The sequence below is a fragment of the Calonectris borealis genome, chromosome 4, assembly GCF_964195595.1.
Source record: "Calonectris borealis chromosome 4, bCalBor7.hap1.2, whole genome shotgun sequence".
NCBI lineage: Eukaryota > Metazoa > Chordata > Aves > Procellariiformes > Procellariidae > Calonectris > Calonectris borealis.
The window spans coordinates 34,512,258-34,534,071 of record NC_134315.1 but is presented as its reverse complement, the minus strand read 5'-3'; the positions used below and the strand labels follow the sequence as shown (position 1 = coordinate 34,534,071).

Here is a 21,814-nt window from a genome sequence, read left to right as displayed (position 1 = left end):
CTTAAACATTTAACGAAATGGGAACAGTAAAGCTGCTGTGGGCTCTGACCTATACCCCTGTCTCTGTGTGAGCACAGATATGTTTTTCAAACTGAAAAGGGGAGATGGTTGTCACAGCTGACTAATGTGCTGCTTTTCATTACTCTCCAAAACTGATCCTTTCCTCAACAGATGGAGTGAAGGACTGCAGGCTATGGAGACAGCGATGGGGACCACTAACTTCGTTTCCCCTACTATGATCTGAGGGAGCATGGGATCTGAAGTCATCACATAGTACCAATTGCTGCCCAGGAATGGGCTTTCATCTGTGGGAGGAAAAAAGGAGCAATTGTATGATCCTTGCACATCTTGTCCTGTTCCTGGTCTCCCTACCTTAGACAAAGGTGGTCTGTGACAATGCATTCAGGTGCTTGAAAAGCAAATGTGCCCACCTGTGTCTTGCAGTTGAGGCTTCCTGAATTTCAGCTGTCAGTCTGGCTCTCTGCTTTACCAATGAGGCCTTAGTTGGTAAAAGCAGGTTATTTGTATTTATATCAGTACAGTGACTGAGTTTTGTTCCGCGTAGAAAATTGCTGTTGCCACTGAAGCACTTAACCAATATGTGAAAGTCTGCAAGCACCTTCTGTTGGGAGAAGGAGTTAGTGACTGGTATTTCTCTGTATATATTCTTTCCAAATAAACGTAACAGCACTGACATCTTGTTTCTTTCTGAATATGGTAGGTATTAAGCAGAAGGTGATCTTATGACTCTCACTCACCTCATGGTTTTTTTTTCTAAAAGTCATCTTTGCTATTCTGCTCTTGGTGGGGACTGTTATTCAGGCACCCTTCTTCAGGAAGGATCTTAATTTTTCTTTCTATGTTGACTAAAACTTTGGTAAGACTTTAGCCAGTTTAGCTAGTGTAAACTAGCAGGCTAGATTGGATAGGAGCTGAAAATGGTGATTTTCTTTTTTTTTTAAACCTTTTTTTCCCCCAGGCATCCTTAGCTTTCTAAAGAAGTGTGTGAACTTGTTGGAGTTTATTCTTCTTGTGAGGAAAATGTGTAGCAGCCTGCAGTCAGGAGAGTCTGGTTTTGGCATGTGTCCCGTCCCCCCCCCCCCCAATCCTGATGACGATATAGTCCTTGTACTTGTTGTTGCTGTTTAGGTGAGTGAGCAGCTCCTGTTGCTGCAGTTTTATCTGTTTAGCTGTTAGAAGCTGCTGAGGTGGCTCCTCTTGTGCTGGAGGAGCTGTCAGCTTTTGTGGACCTCAGCTGGCTCTGTGCATCTCGGCAGAGAGGTGGGATGACATGACAGGGCTGTCAAACTCTTATGGCTCATGTAACATGAGATATATGAAAACTTGGCAGCCTCAATTTGAGAGAGGTCTGGTGGCGAGACCGCAGGAATGTTCTCTAAGTTGGTATTTGGTTTCCCCTCCCATACTGAATATTTTAAATGTATTGACCTTGTGGGTATGTGCAAGATGAATCTGTAGAGGCCATGGGGTGAGTCTACGCAAATGTGGACTCTTGCTCCGTGAGGTGTTGATGCTCATGGTTGCTGGTGCTCTGATTTCAGTTAGCACAGCCTGACTTTGACTTTGTTATTACATTGCTTGATTTAGCATAGAAGAGATTCTCCTGTGGTTAGTTTGGGATTTGAATTATTCACTGATTTAACTGTGGATTTGCATACATATTTTATGTTGGATGCTTAACCTAACAGGGATCTTAGTAAATATCTTTGGTGTTACTTAAAGAACTAGTATTTTATAGTTCTATACTAGACCTGGTATTTTCTCCTTGTAGAATATAAATGAGTTACCCTTTATATCAAAGCGTAAGACAAAGATAGGCATCTGATTCACCAAGTTATCCTAACAGTAGGCTCCGATGCATTATTGCACTAAATCTGTGGCTATGATAAGACTTGTGATTGCTTTGTCAAATAGGTTTTAAAATGTATTTTCCCATTGTGTGGTCTTATAAGCAAACATATAGGTACCTGGCATATAAATAAACCTGAATACTGAGGCTTATTCCATTTTATTTCTGCATGTGGAAGCTAATGCTGAGCAGGCTTGTTGAAGTAAGCACAGTAGGATAGTGCTGTATCTTGTGTCCAGTCCACTCTGTGCAAAATAACTGAATCATGCCTTAATGTGGTAGGACTGAGATGTAAAAATTGGCTACTAAGCTGGTGCACCGAGATTAGAGTTGAACAGGAGAAGGTACTGATGGCTGCAGTGGTTCCTGTGTCAGTAAAGATTACTCTGCTTAAACCAAAACATACACTCACTGCTGGTATGTGAATGTCACTTTATTTTCAAGGTGTAAGGCTCTTTCAGTGGAGTCTCTGGGAATCTCTTAAATATATTGGAGATAACAAGCATTCTCAGATAGTATCCTGAATGCTGCTTCCCTGCTGTAGCATATGCTTGGCTTGGGTTTGGTTTCTATTGCCACCTGATATGTGAAAACACAGTCTCCTTGTAGTACATGGAATTATTGGATTGTATACCCAAAATAATTTTTAGGAATGAGTGTAGTTTGTCTGTAGCACTTACATTTATTAGTTGCCAAGTTTTAATTTGAAATGTGGATGGGAATGATAGAAACCCCCAAATTTTCAATCTTAACATGCAAACTTGGAATTCAGGGACACAATGGGAAGAAACACAAACCAGATTCTGTGCAACTAGTAAGGCAGAGGTGAGTGGTAAACTGGTAAGACTTAAAACCTTTAGTAACTGGAGCTTAAGCAGACAGTTGTTCTTGCTTCTGCCTTGGGTGAGGAGAAGAGGATTGCATGAAGCAATTCAGGAGAGTTTAGTACAGTTTAACATTATGAAAATGGTTACTTCTACTACCTTTCACATCTGCTGTTCTCTCTAATACAGTGATTTGTGAAGAAAATGGTCAAAGGACTCAGTCTAACAACTTTTATTGATATGGAAGGCTTGATTGTCTGACATACAACTTATTTTTAGACCGATATGTGTGCCTCAGTAGAAGCTGTTTACCTGTCATAGGATCAGTTGAGAATATACACTTTTCTCCTTTCTCCTTTAAGAAAAATCAGACCATCTTGTGCTGATTTTGGCTGGGATAGGGTTAATTTTCTTCATAGTACCTTGTACATGGCTATGTTTTGGATTTGTGCTGGAAACAGTGTGGTAACACAGGGATGTTTTAGTTACTGCTGAGCAGTGCTTACACAGAGTCAAGGCCTTTTCTGCTCCTCACACCACCCACCAGCGAGCAGGCTGGGGGTGCACAAGGAGTTGGGAGGGGACACAGCTGGGACAGCTGACCCCAACTGACCAAAGGGATCTGCCGTACCATATGACGTCATGCTCAGCATATAAATCTGGGGAAAGAAGAAGGAAAGGGGGACGTTCAGAGTGATGGCGTTTGTCTTCCCAAGTCACCGTTATGCGTGATGGAGCCCTGCTTTCCTGGAGGTGGCTGAACACCTGCCTGCCGGTGGGAAGTAGTGAGTGAATTCCTTGTTGAGCTTTGCTTGCACACACGGCTTTTGCTTTACCTGTTAAAGTTCTTTATCTCAACCCACGAGTTTTCTCACTTTTACTCTTCCGATTCTCTCCTCCATCCCATTGTGGGGGGAGTGAGCGAGTGGCTGTGTGGGGCTTAGCTGCCGTGTGGGGTTAAACCATGACACACCTCCAGATTTTTTTTTTTAAAGACCCTTATCAGTGGTCAGAAATCAAGTGCACTAGCCACCAGTCGATCCATGGTATTGAAGATCAGAAGAGCAGAACTAATTTGAGCACTTGGTACTTGCAGGCAGATTTAACCTTGGCCTTCTGCATGAGAGTTGTCCCAGTCACTGGGGACTGTCCCCCCTTCTGACTTTCAACGTACCTAGTTTTGAGTAGGAACTTCTTTGTAGAGGCAAGAAATCCAGCCCAAGAAAGCTTATTACATCCAGCGTATTCCTACATCTATTTTGATGGACTGCTGTTCCTCTATATTTTTTTCAGAAAACTTTTTGAACAGTTTCAAGTCTAACCACCAACTCCTGCTTTGCAATCCTGAAGGCTTAGGCATAGATGGACTTTCCAGAGAACTGAAGTGAGTGGTTTTCAGATGCCAATCCCTTCCACCCCTGCTTCTTGTGAGGCAATTTCCTCTGGAGAAAGTTCCTAATGCAGCATTAATTGCTTGCAGTTGATGTTTGCGAGCAGTGTACTGCCCAGATGACTTGTGAAAATGCTTCTGGTATGTTTAACTTGGCTCAGAGAAAACAGAACTCCAGTAGTGGATTTGAAGGGAAATCATCAAGGTAGAAACAGTCTCCTCTTCCAGGAACATCCCCCAGTACCTGGTGAAGAAAGGAGAGAGCACTCTAATTTTACATAGTATTCGTTAGAGACATGAAAATGAGAGATGTGGGGGATGGAGATCTGTTGTGGATTCTTCCTGAATAGTCTGCTCAGCTCAACTCTTTTTCCTTAGCATTCAGCAGTTAGAGTTATATATTTTCCTACCAGGAGAAGCTTTGTGACTTTTCCCCCTATTTATTTTCTCGGATTACTCAGCACTGGGTGTGTGTCTGTGGTTTGGGGTTTTTCTATTTCGTTGCTTGTTTTTGTCCCCCGCCCCCTGGCTAAGCAACCGTTCTCAATTCAGGCTTCTCAAGCATTCTGGCATTTCATGTATCAGAGAACTTGTATCAATGAAGTGTGCATTCGGAGTCCTGACTGAACAGGACATGAGGATCCTCGTTTGTGCACTGTGCATTGGTGGATTTATAGATGGAAATCTAGAAACTGCAGAATTGTTAACATGCTTTGGTAAACTTGATGCTGACAGATGAAATAATTCTGTCACGCAAATGTAAACTTACTGAGATTGCTTTTGAAAAAAAAGTTGGTCACCCTTCACAGGACAGTATTCAGTTGTGCAAGTTCAATTAACTTCTGTTAGGTACCTAAGCAACTTCTTTTTTGTTTGCTTTTCAACAGTGTTTCTTCCTCATTCCCACAAAAAAACCCCACCCTTATGCTATGCACAGCCCAAATACCTGTCCGAATGCGAGAATTCTTTTCTTGCTTCTTTAAGCTGAAATACAGGAGGCAGAGTTGCTTATCCTTGTCCCAAACTAACATCAACTGTATGAAGTTACTCAAGTACACTTAACTTGTGCTAGCCCTGTGTTTCCACCCACATTGCAGAGTGGTGAAGTACTTGCTGTATGAAATGCTAGTGTTTCTGACTCGCTTCTGATATGGATGATAGTTTCATGGCTTTCTGTACTGTTAAGTGTCTGTTTGACCCAGCAGCTGCCATTTGGTGTTGGTACTTACCAGAATTAAATAATGAAGGTCTGTGACCAACGTAAATCCAGAAATAATGTTCTGACTCTGTTGCTGTCTTAATGATGGATGTGTATTACGTCCCTGGAGGAGCAGCGTGGAAAGCACAGCTTTGGAGAAGCTTCTGCATAGTGAAGCTGTACATCCTGGTGCTCTCTACAATTTTGAGCAGGGGAAGCTTTGAGTTTTGACCATAAGAATATAAAAGCATCATTTAACTTGAATCTTTGTGTTGCCTGTCCCTGTGCAGAATCTGTAGAAGTTGCAGTAATTTTTTTCCACTTAAATATTTTTTTAAATGGTATTAATGGAAAGTCCCCTTATCTGTGTGTTCTCTCAATTATTTTCTGCTGCAGGATTGCATGTCTTAAATGTGGTTCAGCCCAAGAAATAGAATTTTATAGGTTGCTGCTAACAAACTGGGTGTCTGGCTGTAGAATGGCTGCTTAAAGTGTACTAGATCAGACCAATATCCTTTAAATCATCCTGCTGCTATTACTACTTCTATGTAATTCAGGTCTTCCCTCTATCAGGCTTGTAAAGCCAGTGAAGTCAAAGCCTAAAGGGTTAAATGTGAGGTGAGCTGTATTGCAGACTGGGTAGTTTATACGTGGCACCAAGTCCTAGAGACCGCAGAGAACCAATTCATGTGTACCAGTGAAATCATTTGACCGAGGGGGCTGTATGGTAAAAGTTAATGTGTGATCAATCCTCGCAAAAAAGACCCACCTGACTCTCTCAAAAACCAGCCAAAGGAAGAGAAAGGCAGTTTTTGCCTGTTAATCATGTAGCTTCTGTTAGGCTGTCAGTTATTCGAGGGTTGTGATCTAGTTTATTATAAAACCAGGGTGCTGCTTTTTCACTTTGTAGCACAGAGGCAGTACTTTGCTGGTGTGTGCAATGTCCTCTATTTGTGTGCATCTCTCATCTCAAGGGGAGGCTGTAGCAGAAGCTGAAACTCACTTGGGAACATCAGGTATGGATGCGGCACCGGATTTGTAACACTTCTGTCGCTGCCCCTTGCATTGATTTTGGTCAGTCTTGAGTTGAAATCAAAGCTGATGTTCCCATATAATGTGTAACTGTAGTTCCAGGGTGTCTGCAAAGATCTGGTGATATACATACAGTTGACTCTTGTGGGAAGCTATGGAGTCAGCTAAATAGTTGAATGAGGAGAACTGTTTGAGAGGCTAGTGTTTTGAAGTTAAAACACTTTTCAGCTCTCTGGTTAAAGCTCCGGTGTAGAGGTTTAGCTATACTGTAAAACAAAATGTGGACTATCATAAGCAGCATATGGATTTGATACCTAATGTTAAGCAACTCGATTCAAGGAAAAGTATTAAAATAATGGATTTGCACGACTTACATTTTAGGGAAGAAATTTCATAATTCTTTGCTAGACTACAGCATTCCTGAGCGGTCTCAGAGGGACTGAGGGGACGATTTCTAGACAGGAGCTTCGAGTCCTGCTGTTGCCCCTTGGATGCAGAACTGTTCGGGGGAGTGCTGCAGCTCAGAGCTCAAGTGGAGCCCTTTCCCAAGAGCCAAGGGGGATCTGCAGGGAGCCAGGCAGCAGCCTGCACATCTGGATCCCTTCCAGAACACCTGGGTGAGACCAATAACCTTGCCCTGGCAGCCTCTCAAGCAATGTGTGCCCAGCTCCCCCTTCTTGCTGGTCCTTCCCCCACCAGGTCTTGGTGGAATTTCATCCCTCACGGGGCTGCAGGCAGCCTGTTAGCAGCCGTACCAAGTGGCACAGGGAGCTTGTGCTTTCCAGAGAGCACCAGCTATACCCTGCTGTCTAATAGTGTTGCATAAACCAAGCTATTTTCTCCGAGCAGCTCTACAAAAACCGTCATGGTGTCGTTCTTGTCGTTTGTCTGCTGCAGATGTGCAGTGCCATGTTTAGCTTTGCAGAGCTAGTCCCTGTTGGATTCTTAGGCTTGTGTGTTCTGGGACCAAAAGACAAACAAACAAAAAATGTAAAAAGAATAAAATATGAAAATAAACTCGTAGCAAGACTGATCTCACTGTGTGAAAGAGTTTCCTTTATAGGGAACATAACATTTTTTAAAATATAAAAAGATGTGGTGTTTTTTTTGTCTCCTGAGACTACAACATTTGGTACAATGGCTGTGAATTGCCTGGTTGCTCCAGATGTCAGTTGTGCAACACTGCAGGTGAAATACTGGTGAAATTCTTAAGTCTGATAAGATTTAAACTACTCTTCAGCAATACTTACTGAAAACCCTCAACAACCAATGCACCTTTAAGACTTCTCATCGAGTTGGAGCTGTTTCCTATTTAGCTAACAACATATTGTTTCCTGTAACCAGTTCATTGCAGTTTTATTAGATTTTGTTTGCTATATATAATCAGTAGCCCTGAATATTAAAAAAATGAAAAGGAACAACTGTTCTTTAATTGGCAACAGCTTCAGAATTAAATTCTGCTGTGATGCTGTTGCTGTGCAAAAGTGCAGTTGTAACTCGGTAGTAGGATTTCTTGTAAAGTAAGTGGAATCTGTTCTTGGCTGGCTGTAGCTTTTTCTGAATGAATAACCACTTCTGCATAGCAAACATCTTTGAGTCTGCAAAAACTGAGCTGATTAAACTTCTGACCTGGTTAATGTGAGAAATCCTAAGCATCTTTGTTAATTCTTCAATTTGTACTGCAAAAGGCTACCATGGCAAAGGTGCTGCTTTTTCAGTTATTAGACGTTTTATTGTTCTGCTTTTTCAGACAAATTAATCAGGTTATAGATTTGTTACACAGAATAATCCACTAAAGCTAAATAATACTGCTGTACTTACTGTATCTTGCTTCACTACGGGTTATGTTGGGAGTACTCCAGATGCTCTGTAAACTAGTTCATATTATATGTCAGTGTTAAATATAGCCAGTTGCTGAACAACTTCTCAGTTTTAGGTGAGGATCTGAAAGGACATGTGGTGCTTGGGAGCAGATGAGTTTGTCTGTGGCCTTAACTATCCGATTCCATCAACACAGTCACTGTACTAGCCAGAATACTGATAACGTGAGCTACATGTTGTGTGCTGGGGGCACCAATGCTTCATGAAATAGTTCAGGAACATTAAAAGTTTCAAGTAAGCACATAACCTCAAGTAGTCTCAGTGTATGCTGCCTAGCACATTGTGGTATATTTGCTTGGCATTAAAACTTGATTGTAAAGGCAAATACTTAATGCAGGAGTTATTTCAGTGGTAATGATTAAAGCCATCTCTGCTCTGACTTGCCAGAAGAATGACTAAGTTGTGGCTCATTGTTAGGAAACGAGCACTATTATTTTTTTTGTTATGGGTTATGACTGGCATTTTAGCCACCACCTTTGCAGCATGGTGCTCCTGCAGCGTGTTTCTGCCGTTTTTGTACTTGCTGTTTTGTGAAAACTTTGTACTTGTCAGTCAAGAGGAGATTAGCAGCAGGCAAAAAGTCTGCCTAATTAGTCTTCGCCTAATTAAATGTCTCTATCCCTAATACTCAGAAAGGATATTTTAAAACAAAATTTAAAAAACAAACAAACAAAAAACTCCAAACAAAACACAAAACCACCACTAGCAGCAACCCCCATATGTCTTGAGAATCCAAGGTGCAATGGCTATTCTGCGCTGTTTCCCTGCATACCTGCTTCTGTACTAGATTTGACTTCAGCTAGGATGAGAAGCAAGTGAGGAATATGGGGCAAGAGGATTGACAACTTCGTAAAAAGAGGAAAAACATGTAATGGAGAGTAGAAGGGTTGCTGAGAGGACTGACCGGTTAGTTCAGGATCAGTCAGCCCAACTTCTACTTCGAATGTTTGAAGTTTGTTCAAAGGAAGATGGGCAGCAGGGGTGCTGATGACTGAAATGTCCTTAAAAATGAGAAATTATGATAAAGAATGTATGATGAGAGACTTTAGGAAAGATGCTAGATATCTGAAGACTATCTTGAAACTTGAGGACATTCTTGAGCACAAACCTTGTTTGCTCAACTTTAAAGTTTCACTTATTTGCTGTATGCGAATGTCTGGGCAGACCTAGCATGAATTCACAAAGCATTTTTGTTCTTCGTAATCTATTACCACGTTTCTTCCTACGTCGGTAATATTTCAATCTTAGAGGGAAGATTCCTGTGAATAATCCTGGCTCACTGTTTTGTAACTTAAGGATACCAAAATGTATAAATGTACCCTTTAAATGGTAGCCATGGAGAAAATCACTTTAGCTGAATTCCAGGAAACAGAGAAGGTGGGCAATATTTGTAACCCCTATCTAGCCAAAGAACTTGAACACTGATTAGGATTGTTGAACACAGGGCTCTGACAGTCTCAGTATTGTTTGTGCTTAGCTGTTCAATCAAGTCTTTCAAAAAGGAGGACTTGAACCTTGACCTTTCAAGGAAGTGCCATAATTAATGTGCTATTGTTTTTTTAAGTTCCAGCTCCTTACTTTCATTTTGACCTGAAAGTTTATCCTTCCTTGTACAAGAACATATGCTTCTGCTAAACAATTTAGTTGTGATAAAATAGCAAAAAAACCCCAAAGCATCTTCCTGAAAAGTTGTTAACTAATTTAACCAGGAAGTAATAACTTAGTATTGTTCTTACGAGTTCCTAAAGAGTAACAGACTGAATATTGATCTTCATGGAAAACCATGCACAGCCTTTGTTTATGGTGGCTGTGGATAAACAAATGATAACTAAGTATATAACTGACCATGTGTGCAGTTGTGTACTGCACCATACTTTGAAAACCCCATGAGTAGTCTGTGCCACTTTTAGTAATGAATACTGTCTTAATGAAGCTATGAATGAGAGCCTGATTAAGTCATAAGAGTGCTGGAATATCCAAGTGGGAGGCTTGTTGGTATTCTCATCTGTGCATTCAATTAGGTAGCTTTAGTTTTGTTTGATCATGCACTTAATCTCAAATAATGAAGTACACTTGCTTATTTGCGCTGTCTTAATAGCTGACATTTGTCACTGGCAGTGTATGCTTGTCTCTATTACTTCTGTGAGTTTCACCTTGTCCGTTGCTGTAAAACAGAGTGGAGGAAAGGCATGTGCATTTGCAGAACTTCCTGGTCTAGGGGGTTCCGGCTCCAAATCCCCAAAGTATTAGATGCCATTTCTAGACACTGCTTTCAAGTATCTTGGTTATCTAAGTAAAAGCTGGATTTAATTTACTTTTAAGAAAAGTCACTGGACCAGTCTTCCACTTCTGAATACAGAGTTCTCCCGGAACTTACCTTACAATAAAAATCAGAAGTTGGCAATTATTAAAGGAAGAAAAATTGCATTATCAAGATGCTATATAAATCCATTGGAATGTCTGAGTGTATTATGTGCTTACAAATAATAGTCTGAACTTGAAGATGGAGACAACAGCCTAACATCCTTGAAGACAGGCCAACAAGGATGGCCAGAGTTTGTGAACAGTTAAATAGATAAGGACTCTTCATCTTAGGAAAGCAATGACTGTGGGCAAGGAGAAGAAGGGTCTGAAAGCAGTTGAAGCTTTCCATTGAACCATTGCTCTGAGGACTGAATCGCTGGAGGCCGTGAGTTTGGGGAAAGTGCTAGCGTTGCTGTCTCTGTTAGACAACCATTTAGACACTTGTAGGAGCAAGCTACTAGTGTAGATGTACCTGTTAGTCCTATGTTTTGGGGTAGTCTGATGGTACTGTGTCATGGTTTGAACGTCTTACAGGAAGTTGGCACCTCTCACACAGCTTTAGGATGTCTGATTTCTGCAGCTGTATGCTCAATTGCCTTTCCACTTTACTTCTTCCATACCTTAGTGCCAAGTTTTAACTGCTTAAAATTCATGCTCCTTGGTTACTATCACTTGTATGTTACGCTGGTACATACAGTCTTGAAGCAGGCTGGCAAATAGCCAAGTAGGAGGCAAAACCTGATGGTTCATGCCTGTGAAAGTGATACTGCTCCTTCACTCAAATGTGCCTGCATGATTGCTTGCAAACATAACTTGCACATTATTTTTGCTTACCATAGCAAGTGTCTCACATTGATTTTGATTTTTAAAATGGCTTTGAGTAAAGCATACAGATGTCACTTAGTGACCCTGTGGGGTTTTTTTGGTTTAAACACAGCACCTTCATAGTGCCAGCACTGATGATACTATGTGTTCTTAAGCAAGCAATGCCATTAGCATATGAACGCTTCATGTAATTCACTTCTAGGAGTACAAGTACTAGTTGTACTTGTAATAACAGTTTGTGTGAAGTTGTTTTAGGAGCTTAACTCATCCTCTTTTCTAATAGTTTTAATTAGCTTGGCAACAGGCTAATTCATATCAGGATGTGACATTACTGAGGTTGCACAGGGAGTTCTGAAATCGCGATTCTGTGCAAATGCAGCATTACCTGAAATTGCGTGTTTTCCCAGTGCTGTCTGATGGAACATGTGTGAGCAACACTGGACAGAGCATCTTGGGAGGGATGCCTGGTCACAGCAGACTCCCTCCTGGATGCTGCCATCTCTGCCTTCAAGTGCTCGTGCTGAAAAAGTCAAACTTGTGTGATTGCTTTCACTGTGTTCCAGAACACGGTCAGGTAAACTGGTTGTAATGTCATGTGTTGACATACGAAGTGCCTGAAATGGTTTCTGACTTCAGTGACTGTGGGAATCGTGACTGTGTAATATGGTTTTCTGCTGAAATACAGATGCTGATGGTGCATCTTGTCTGGTATCAAAGCATGTTCAGTTGATTAGAGCACTTTTAGACTGCCTTCCTGCATGTCTGGGCACACCCTCTCCTTTCAGATTTATTCCCCCCCCTTCATACAGGCTGCACAAACATAGCTGCTGGGATTGAGTAAACGCTGTGTGATGGTATGGGTGAAAGAACAGAGTTTCAGATGGAGTACCAGGAAGAGTATAGATTACTACTGTTTGTGTTGTGACACTAACACAAACTGGCTTGCATTCTTGTAATTTGTAAACTTGTAGCTTGAATTATCTATTGTAATTGATACGGTTTTGATTTCTGTTCACCCACCACTGAACGAGTCACTGTCCCTCTGCCCTTTTACAGCACACTCCCCGACACCCTTTGTATAGGTTAGTAGAAGTGACAAGATCTTGCTCTGAGCCCTGTTCTGCATGCTGTAGTGTGTTTCTCCTGCATATGGGGCTGCTGGCAGCTGATCTCTTCTACTTTTGGGAGAATCTGCTTTCCAAGCTCCTTTCCCTTTTTTTTTCCTAAGTGATGCTTCTGTTACCCCAAGCTCTTATATCTGTTGAGGAAGGGGAAAGCTTAGAACTCTGATAACTAAGGCTTTTTTTGCAATGTATAAGCACTTGAAAAACACAACTGGAATTTGGCAAGTTGAGCTTTATTGAAGGCACAAAACAGCTGAACCCTTTTGCACTGCACTGTAGGGTGCTGTGGAGGCCAGGTATGCATAATGTTTGTTGGTGTAAGACAAACTCAAAGCGAGTTTATTAGTAGTATTTAGTTTAGAGAATTCCGCAAGTCATTAGTTGCCAGGAACAGTGTATTCTTGGGAAGGGCAACTGTTGTGTCTGTGCATCTGCTACTAACCACTCCTACGGAGGAGATGCTGGCTGAGGTTAATTTTTCATTCAGCCTCCTATGGCAGGTCTTAAATCTAAAGAATTTCTCATCACCAGGAAGTGTTCTCATAAGCCTGATGAACATATTGGTACCTGCAGAGTTACAGAATGTCAATTTTTTGAGGACTAATGTTCATCTAGGTTACAGATTTTTGTATGTTATAGTTAATCCTTAGGAATACCTTACTACTTATGCAGGACACTTTTAGGACTCTAAATGTGGATATGAAGCTGTATTTGAAGCTGGTCTAGTTGCTCATGAAAGTATTGATTACTCAAGTGAAAATTTGCTTTAAAAATAGTTCAATCAGTGGTTTATAACTGTATGTTCTCTGGTTATGTGAAAGTCCAGAGCACTGAGTGAGCAGACTTCTATACGTACATGTACACATTTGTTTATGCAACTCTAACGCACTTCCTCGCTTCTCTACTTAGTCTCAAAACTACTTTTATTTTTCTTGGAGCTTATTCAGCATCGATTGGATTAAGGTTTACTTAGCTGCCTGTGTTGTTTCAAATTTTGGCAAATTACTAGCTATGAATACTGTAAGCTAACATGTCATTCTTTAAATTTTTGGGATGTCAGTCTTGCTAAGTCTTGGTATATTGAAGTTCCCTATTTTCTGTAGTGAGAAAGCTCTTGAAAGAAGTAAAACTGCTGGTTGGATCTGAGCTAATGCTGAATCAAAATGGAATCTTAAGTTTTTGTTGCATGACTAGGTGAGCAAGCTGCGTTATGGGCTAGTCTCCAGACAAGTGGAAACTAGTTTTAATGTGTCAAAACAAAAGTGAAAGCAAAGTTTGCAAATACCTTTCAGCAGTTGATTTTGTGATTGTCTTAAATCAATGGAAAATTATTCAGGACAGTTTCTTGCCCTGCCTCCAGGGAAGACTTTTTTTGGAAGAACTCGTGAATCTGCTTTATGTTCCCTAATAGAAGACGGAAATGAAGATACTAAAATTGTTCATGCTTCTATAGGGATTGAATAATAGTGGGTAAGCAAAGGATCTTAAGGAAACGGGAGATTTTAAGCTAGTCAAGCCATTTCATCTTGGGGAAGGAAGGGATCAGAGGAGGGTGCTGTCTGATCTCAGTAGCTTGCTGTTTCTTTGTTCCATGGGTTTTTTTACCCTCAGTCCAAGAGAGATGTTTAAAGTCCCATGTAAAGACAAGGTTGTGGGCCAGAAGCCATTCTGTTTGGTCCATAGTGAGCACGCAAATTCCTGCAGTTCTGGAACAGTCTTAATTTGAGTGCTGCTTTTGTACTCAAAACTGTTTACGGGCCCTACAGCCTGTCTGGAAAGCTTTATACTTTTCATTGGTATGAAAAAGGATTTATTTTGAATGTAGTTATTCAAGCTGTGTTTCCAGCTGAAGAAAATAAGGTTTAAAGAAAAATGTCAGCTGTCTGAATGATGCATTCTTGCTTTTAGTAACTTGCCTTTCAGTACTTCGTGTGCTGGCTTTATTTTACACTTTCCAAAGTATTTGTTGATAAGAGTTTGTTTTCTTTCCCCTGCTGTGGTTTCCAAAATGGGTTCTGTGAGGATTTAAATTTCTTTGTTAGAGAACAAATCAAGAGTTGCTCCTCTTGTCATGGCAAACTTGTTTCCCAAAGCAGTCATTGATTCCTGTACAAAAATATGATCAGGGAATTCTTCTTCAATGTGCCTAATCAACATTGAGATAGCAGAAATTTCGTGTTATTATTATTATGTTTTCTGATCTTGTAGCCTCCTTGACCTGTCTCAGTGTATTGCAACCAGTATTGTCACCCTAGTTGAGACGGTTGAAAGCGCAGATCAAATATTCTCTGTTTTTCTGTTAGCTCTGGATTTTTAGTCTGTAGGGACTCTGCTAGTCATTGTGGTTAACTTACAGTCAAATAATTTCAGACTTTAATATAATTCTCATATTAGCATATATTATTGTGTCCTTCGTATATACTTAATCCTGATGTTCATGTCCTGCTGCTTTCTTCCCACCAAATTTCAAATATGTCGCTATATCAGTATCCTCATTTGAGGACACCACACTCTGCTGTCTGCATTTTACTTAAACACCACTGACCTGTTTGCTCATCGTTTTTGATGGCAAGTGTCTTCCTCCTTCCTGTTCTTTGATTGGAGAGTGGAATCTGTCGCTCAGACATGCGATGACATTCAACACCTGTCCAATTTCCCTGTTCTTCAGTTCGGAAACTAACCTTTGTTAATGAATGCATCTTCCGCCCGATGGATGTGTCCAACCCTTGTTAGATACAGTGAACTCGGTCCTTCCCATTTAGACTTTATCGCTCTGAAAGTGACCCTTCTTCCTGCCAGATCCCCCACCCCACTGCAACCATATCTTATAGATCTGAAGTTCTTCCTATCTCTCGTCTCATTTCTGGTACTAGGAAGCTTTCATATGGAGTCGTGCTATGGAGGTCATCCAGCTGCTTTGGACAGTTTGGATCTTCTCTCTCATTCATGTCCTTGTGGTTTTGGTACCTTTGGGTTTGGGTGCAGTCTTAGTGCTTGCTGGGAACTTGTCCTTACACATCGCAAGCGCTTTTTTTTCAATGTTTTTGGGGTTTTGTGTGGGTTTTGTTGTTGTTTTTTTTTTTTTACCCCCCCCATGCCATTCCCCCTGCCCCTGCCTTTCTACTGTAGGGTTTTGGGTGAGGGTATCTGGCTCTGCTTTGCTGGAGAGGACACTAGAGAAAAGGACACTGGAATTGTTTCCCCACTGGCTAATTGTGTCATCTTTATAGAAGATGGAGGCTGTTGCTATATAGGGAATTGCTCTCCAGTGACTCTGAAGGGGTCCCATGTGCATCTACCTGTTGGCTACCCCAGCAGCACTGGGGTAATGTACTGGTGTAACCCCAGAGCTGATTATGAACCTCCCCGTCTTCTCTTTATTTCAGCTCAGATGTCTTAAGACAACTCTTTGAAGGTCTTAAGCTGCCTCTGCTGTGCATTGCTTCCTCGAAAGGCAGCAAAAAGGCCTGCAGTGCAGAGAAAAACTGCTGTCTGGGGTTGTTACTGCTCTTTGCTCTGTGTGTCAAGAGATGAGCACTGAAGTTTTTCTTCACTGGGATTCTTCGTGTTGCTCCCATGTTGCTGCTCTGGTGTCTGTTCTAGACCTGAGCTTATACAGCAGCATTTCATCATTATTACAATTTAGATCTCTCTTAATTTCCTGTCTTCATGCAAACTTGTACATAAGAACCAGACATGACCAGACACGGTCACCAGCGTGACCAGACACAGTCAGACTGAAGATCCACCTAATGCTGTGTCCAGTCTTCAGCAGTAACCAGGACTAAATGCTGAGTGAAGGGTATAAGAACAGGATGAGCACGTAGTGATTCTTCCCTAGAGTTCTCCTAGCTGCTTGCAGCTTGTGACTGAGAGCTTCTTGAGTTAGTTTGGTGTTCAGTTTTGGACAGATTTTTCTTACATGGCTCTTACCTGCTTGAGTTTGAGCCTGTGTAAGTTTTTGGCATTCAAGCACCGTGCAGTAAGAAGCTTCACAGTTTGACTACACACTGTGTGAAGAACTGTGCCCTTTTGTTGAGTACCTGCTATAGGAAGAGGGGAAAAATGATGGTTCATTTTATCATGTAATCCCTCAGATACCTTTTTCCTGTTGAGGAGCCAAATCTTTTGGGTTGTTCCTTCGCTTGCGTGGAAGCCAAGCAAGCCAAGTATCTGAGAATGCAACCCTCAAGTCACACTTGATTGCAGCTGACCAAAGGGTTCAAAAGTTGCTTGGCAGTCAGGGAAGCGGAAATGGCTTGTGAAGGTAAACATGCACGAACGGCATCATTGCAAAAGCCTAATTTAAGGAAGTTGGTCAAAATGGCTGCACTTGATTAAAAAACTAATAGCTTAAGAACGCTTACTGTCTTAAAATCCTGGTTTGGCTAATCATTTTTCATTTCTTTTTAATTCCAGAACTTTTGAATCCTCTTGGGAAACATGAAAACAAAGAACTACTTTTTAAATATCTTTCAGAACAGTTGACACGTTCCAGGGAAAAGCTGTTTTTTTCTGCAAAATTCAGAAGAATCTGCATTTTCTGGGATTTTAAATAAGTATAAAATGAAAATAGTTTGAAATTTAGCCTTCAAAATGAATGTTGAAAAGTCAGATGACAAAGCAAAGAATGGCTTGAAGTCTTCCTTACTTATAAGGGATGAAAATGGAAATAACTACGCATGTGACAGAGATACACCTTCCTCAAAGAATTGTGCCACCAGAATACATGGTAATTCAACTGACCAAAATATACTGGCTGAGCATGAAGATGATACCATTCTTGAAAATAAGAGTGACTTCGGAAGTATTCTTTTAAAACAGCAGTGTATTGAAGCACTTCATCTGCAGAAGACACCTGGTAAATACAACTGCACAGGAGCTCTGTCGGGAGATGCAGATGCTGAATGCAAGTCTTCTGTGACTGAACAGACTTGCGTGTATCCTTTGAACTGTGACTTGAAAGAAACAACAAACTTACTGAAAGATGACGTTGCTATCGCAAAAATTCAAAATCAGAGTATCAAATCGGTGCCTTACAGTCAGACTGACTCTAAGTGTGTATTACTTCTTCCTGCTTCAGAGAAGAACACGCAGTCCCTGATAAAGGACCGGGCATGCTGCCACCTGAGCACATTGGATGTTACCAATGTTATAGGTAAAACTCTGGGAACTGATGAAAATGACGATCTACATCTGAGGGAAACGCTAATCTCTTCTGAAGTATGTACGAGAGAGAAATTTGATAGAACCAGCTCAGAAAGAACACCTAATTTGTCCTCTACGATAGTGGTTTCAGAAAGCCCAGATGTCTATTCAGAACTTGAAGTATATTGTCCTGCCTCTGCAGGCGTCGAACACTATGTAAAAAATACTAACAAGGCTGATAAAGAATCACAGGAAACAGAAGCACAGTCTATAAAACTAGCTGCTGGATGTATAGATCCTTATAGGCGAGGTGCATTGTCACCATGCATTAATATTAATGAAGATGACCAAGTGAAATCCTTGCAGGATACCCCTGATCATGATGAAACTGGGAATTCCAATGCTGAAACATGCATGGATAGTCCTGTAAATAACATGCACCTTCTTCCAGTAGATAAAACGGATGGAGAACAAGTATCAAAGAAAACCAGTGAACCCTTAACCAAAGAACAAAGTATCTCTGGAAATGCTGCTCTTCAGGATATGCACAACACCTCTTTCATATCTGGCAGTGTACCAAAATTAAAGAGGACTCTTATGCCTGAGCTGAAATGCGAAGCAACTTTTGTGGTCTTCAGTCCTATGGCTGATGAAAGCGATTCTGCTCTATGTACTTCAACCCCTAAAGAACGATCAAAAAATACAACTTTTTCTGTTTCAGCTTTGGCAGAACTTGGAGACAAGTCTCCTAAACTACGACCAAACAAGGCGTTTGTAGGAGGACATAATAGAAGGCCTTTGCTTAAGGCTAGTTCAGGTCAAACTGCAGGAAAACCAGTGGGCAGGTCTCCTATTGTGTCAACAATAACCAAAGCGAAGAAATCGGAGATTGTTAGTTTTCCCAAACCTAATTTCAAAAACGTTAAGCCAAAGGTTATGTCTAGGCCTGTGCTACAGTCAAGAGACAGTGCAGCATTAAAACAGTCTCCCCAGTCCCCCCAAATATCAGCTGTCTCCTCATCTTCACTGGTTGCTTCCCCGAGGCAATTGTCCCCCTCTATAAAAGTGCTGAAAAAGAAAATAGATCTAGCTAAAGATACTAAAGTGGAATTGCCTGTGAATAGGCCCCATAAGCTACATCTTAACAAACACCTCTTCACTAGCCAAGTCGTACATGCCACAACACATCCCAGAAACGCTTCCCACAAGGCTTCAAAGACACCTGTGTTAAAGCGGAATCCGGAAGACATTGGCAAAGCAAGCTCTACCCATTCGGCATGCTCCTCAGTTTCTGCTGCGCTTCCAACGGGTGTAGAGAACTCGAAAGAGATGCTGATCGATAAAATGGAAAGTTCAAACGCTTTAATGCAGCCCTGTGCTCAAAACATCTGTCTGTCTGGAGGTGAAAAAGAGCAAAACAGCAACATGGGAATTCTTCTGGAAGCAGCCTTGTTAAAAGATGTGGCAAATGAAACATTAGACGTGCACTCTGTTCCTTTGGTAAGCTTGTTTTCTTTACATACTTAATTATATGTTTTGTGCATTTGGAAGAAGGGTATTCTGCATTGCACAGTGCTGAATGGAAATTGTGGAATGGGTTTTGTGTCTACAAATGTAAGTGTAGTGTTGATTTCTGAGATAAAGTCTCTCCCTAATAAAGGGAATGAAGAAGTGCAATTTTACAAGCTGGTTGCACTTGGCCTCAAGTGCTATTTAGTGTCTTCAGCCTTCATCTTATTCTATGGTGTAAAAATTTTTTTTCTAAAGTGTTTTTAAGACAATGCAGTTGGTAAGATTTCTAATAAAAGCAAACAAGTCTTAATTTAGTCAAACTGCTAAAATTACATAGCATAACTTGATAAGGTCTTTCTAAACATAGCTTTTAATATGTGCTTTTATGAAGATAATTCTAGTGGCGGTGTAACTTTAAATAGACATTAGAGATAAATTGCTGTTTTAAGTTTTTTTTTTTTCTTTCAAAACATATTTTAGAACTAAATTACACTTTTTAAATTTACTTACAGAAATGTTGTGCATATATTAACAATAACATTAAGTCACACAAAACCCCAAGACCAACAAGTTGGTCAAGCATTTTATTTTTAACATCTTAATTTAACTGTCTGCTTTGAATAATTTGGGAGTTCGTTTATTTGAAGTAGGACCGGCACTCATTACAATAGTGAAGAGTAGCCAGGAAATATTTCTCATGCAGAGGGCATATACCTGGTTTTGGGCAGTCAGCCAGCTGGAAGGTGCAAACTTCCTGGCCGGGAGGTATGCGTGCGCTGGTTGGTTGGGAAATATTTTCGGACGAGTCAGCTGCCTGTCAGGAGAAACGTGCTGCTTTCAAATACTCTGAAAGAAGGCTAAAAGAAAAGGAACGGTGAAAAAGAAGTGAAGAACTTCGGGGTTGGGTCGACCAAGATCTCAGGAGGCATGGTAGGGACGCAGAGTTGGAGTCTTGATGCTCTATGGAGTCCCTCCTGTTCTTCGCTTGTGGGTTCAACAGCTTATGTTAAATGGGTGAAATGGAGCCAGCAACATACTGGTAAAACTGGCGTTGTCTGAAACTTTTGTCAGGCTTTACTGATTTGCCAGAAAAATTCCAGTAAAGCTCAGTATATGGAGGAAGGTACTTCAGGTAAAACAGAAGCAGCTATCCATTTTTGAAACATTACAGAAGAAATTAATAAATATTATTAAATATTTAAATAATATTATTTCTTTATTATAATAAGTAATTTAACGTGAAAACCTAAATTAACATGAAAACAAGGATGGTCTATTTTAATTCTAAAGTCTTTCAGAGCTTGGATTCTGCTTCGCTCCTTCCTTTTGGTTCCAAGGGTTGGAGAGAATGCTTTTAATTCACCCTGTCACCAAGATAGAAACCTTTTTGATACTAATTGTTCTGCTGGTACCTGGAAAATCTGTAGAGCAATTTCTATAAAATGTGCAGTAGACCAATCAGTTGGACTAAACTTAATAAGTGTTCTTCTGAGAAGTACAGATTAACTTCTTAAAATTAAGATGAGGATTGGCGTCAAAAGTGGAAAGTGCATTAATATGACCAAATAGCTGCATATCGGCTTGAGTTACCGAAAAGCATATGAAGATTTGTACCTTCTTATGAGTTTACCTTTATAGCCTTAACTTTATAGCATGAGTGGTCATGAATTAGTGCCTGTATAAACTGGAGCAAGAATTCTGTATGAAAGATAGATGAGTGCTACATATAAACCAGTTATTTTGAACCCGTCCTGGGTCCACTTCTGAATTTATATTTTATCTATGGTACCTGAATGTGCAAGATTTTAACCTATTTCTGTGTTGTAACTTAAGACCTAGACCAGGAAACCTATTGGAAGGGCTGGTAAAGAATTCATCTTGAGATTAGGTGCAGTCATGTAATTGAATGGCTTAATTAGAGTTTGGGGAGTAAGAGGAAGAAACTGATATTAAATGACCTCTGTAACCTCTTTAGTGTGTTCGTCATTACCAGTGATTAGCTTCAGACTTATGTGCTGCTGAGGGCCATTCAGGAGATAATTCTTGAGGTTCTGAACTGCAGAAGTGGACAATGTGACAGCAAACAGCTAAGCATATCCCTTACCTGTGTGGTCAGTATTTCATTACAGATGCTGGAAAGGGGGATCTTCAGCTTCTCACAGTGGTGGTGTGTGGTTGGTTTTTGTTTTTTTGTTGTGTTTTTGTTTGTTTGTTTTTGTTTGTTTTTTAAAAACAGATGCCTTCCATGAAAGATGGGACAACACAAGGGAAAAACATACTGAAGAAAGGCCCAATGACACTACGAAGTGTATCAGCTCCCAAGGTTAAAATGGTGCCATCTGTGTTGCCCTTGAAGAGAGGATGTGAAAGTAAAACTATCTGCACAATTAAAGCACCTTCTCACAAAGGAGCTGTTCTGTCATCAAGCTCTGGTAAGAGAATTTTTTACTGGAATGCTATCACTTAACCAGTTTCTTAAAATTAAGATATATTTAACGTACTTTCTGACAGAACTTTTAGGATGGTACAGAGCTGTATTTTTGATGCTAAATATGATTCTATCTAAATCGCAAATTGCTAATACAGAGCGGGGAAAAGGCAGGTTACACCCCATCATTGCAAAATCTCATCTTGTAAGGAATGTGTTTAGGAGGGTGTGGTGCTATTAGAAGAAACAATATTTAAATATTATTATTTATAGTTTCG

General features: G+C 40.6%; 1 protein-coding gene across 1 annotated transcript in view; it reads left to right on the top strand.

Moving 5' to 3' along the window:
• Positions 1-16,863: 16,863 nt before the first annotated feature.
• MTUS1 (microtubule associated scaffold protein 1) overlaps positions 16,864-21,814 on the top strand; it is a 93,256-nt gene continuing 88,305 nt past the window's right edge. Inside the window, exons 1-2 of the mRNA XM_075149177.1 lie at positions 16,864-19,096; positions 21,345-21,540. Of these exons, the coding sequence (XP_075005278.1) occupies positions 17,045-19,096; positions 21,345-21,540 (2,248 nt within the window). The 5' untranslated portion in view covers positions 16,864-17,044. The remainder of the gene's footprint in view (positions 19,097-21,344; positions 21,541-21,814) is intronic.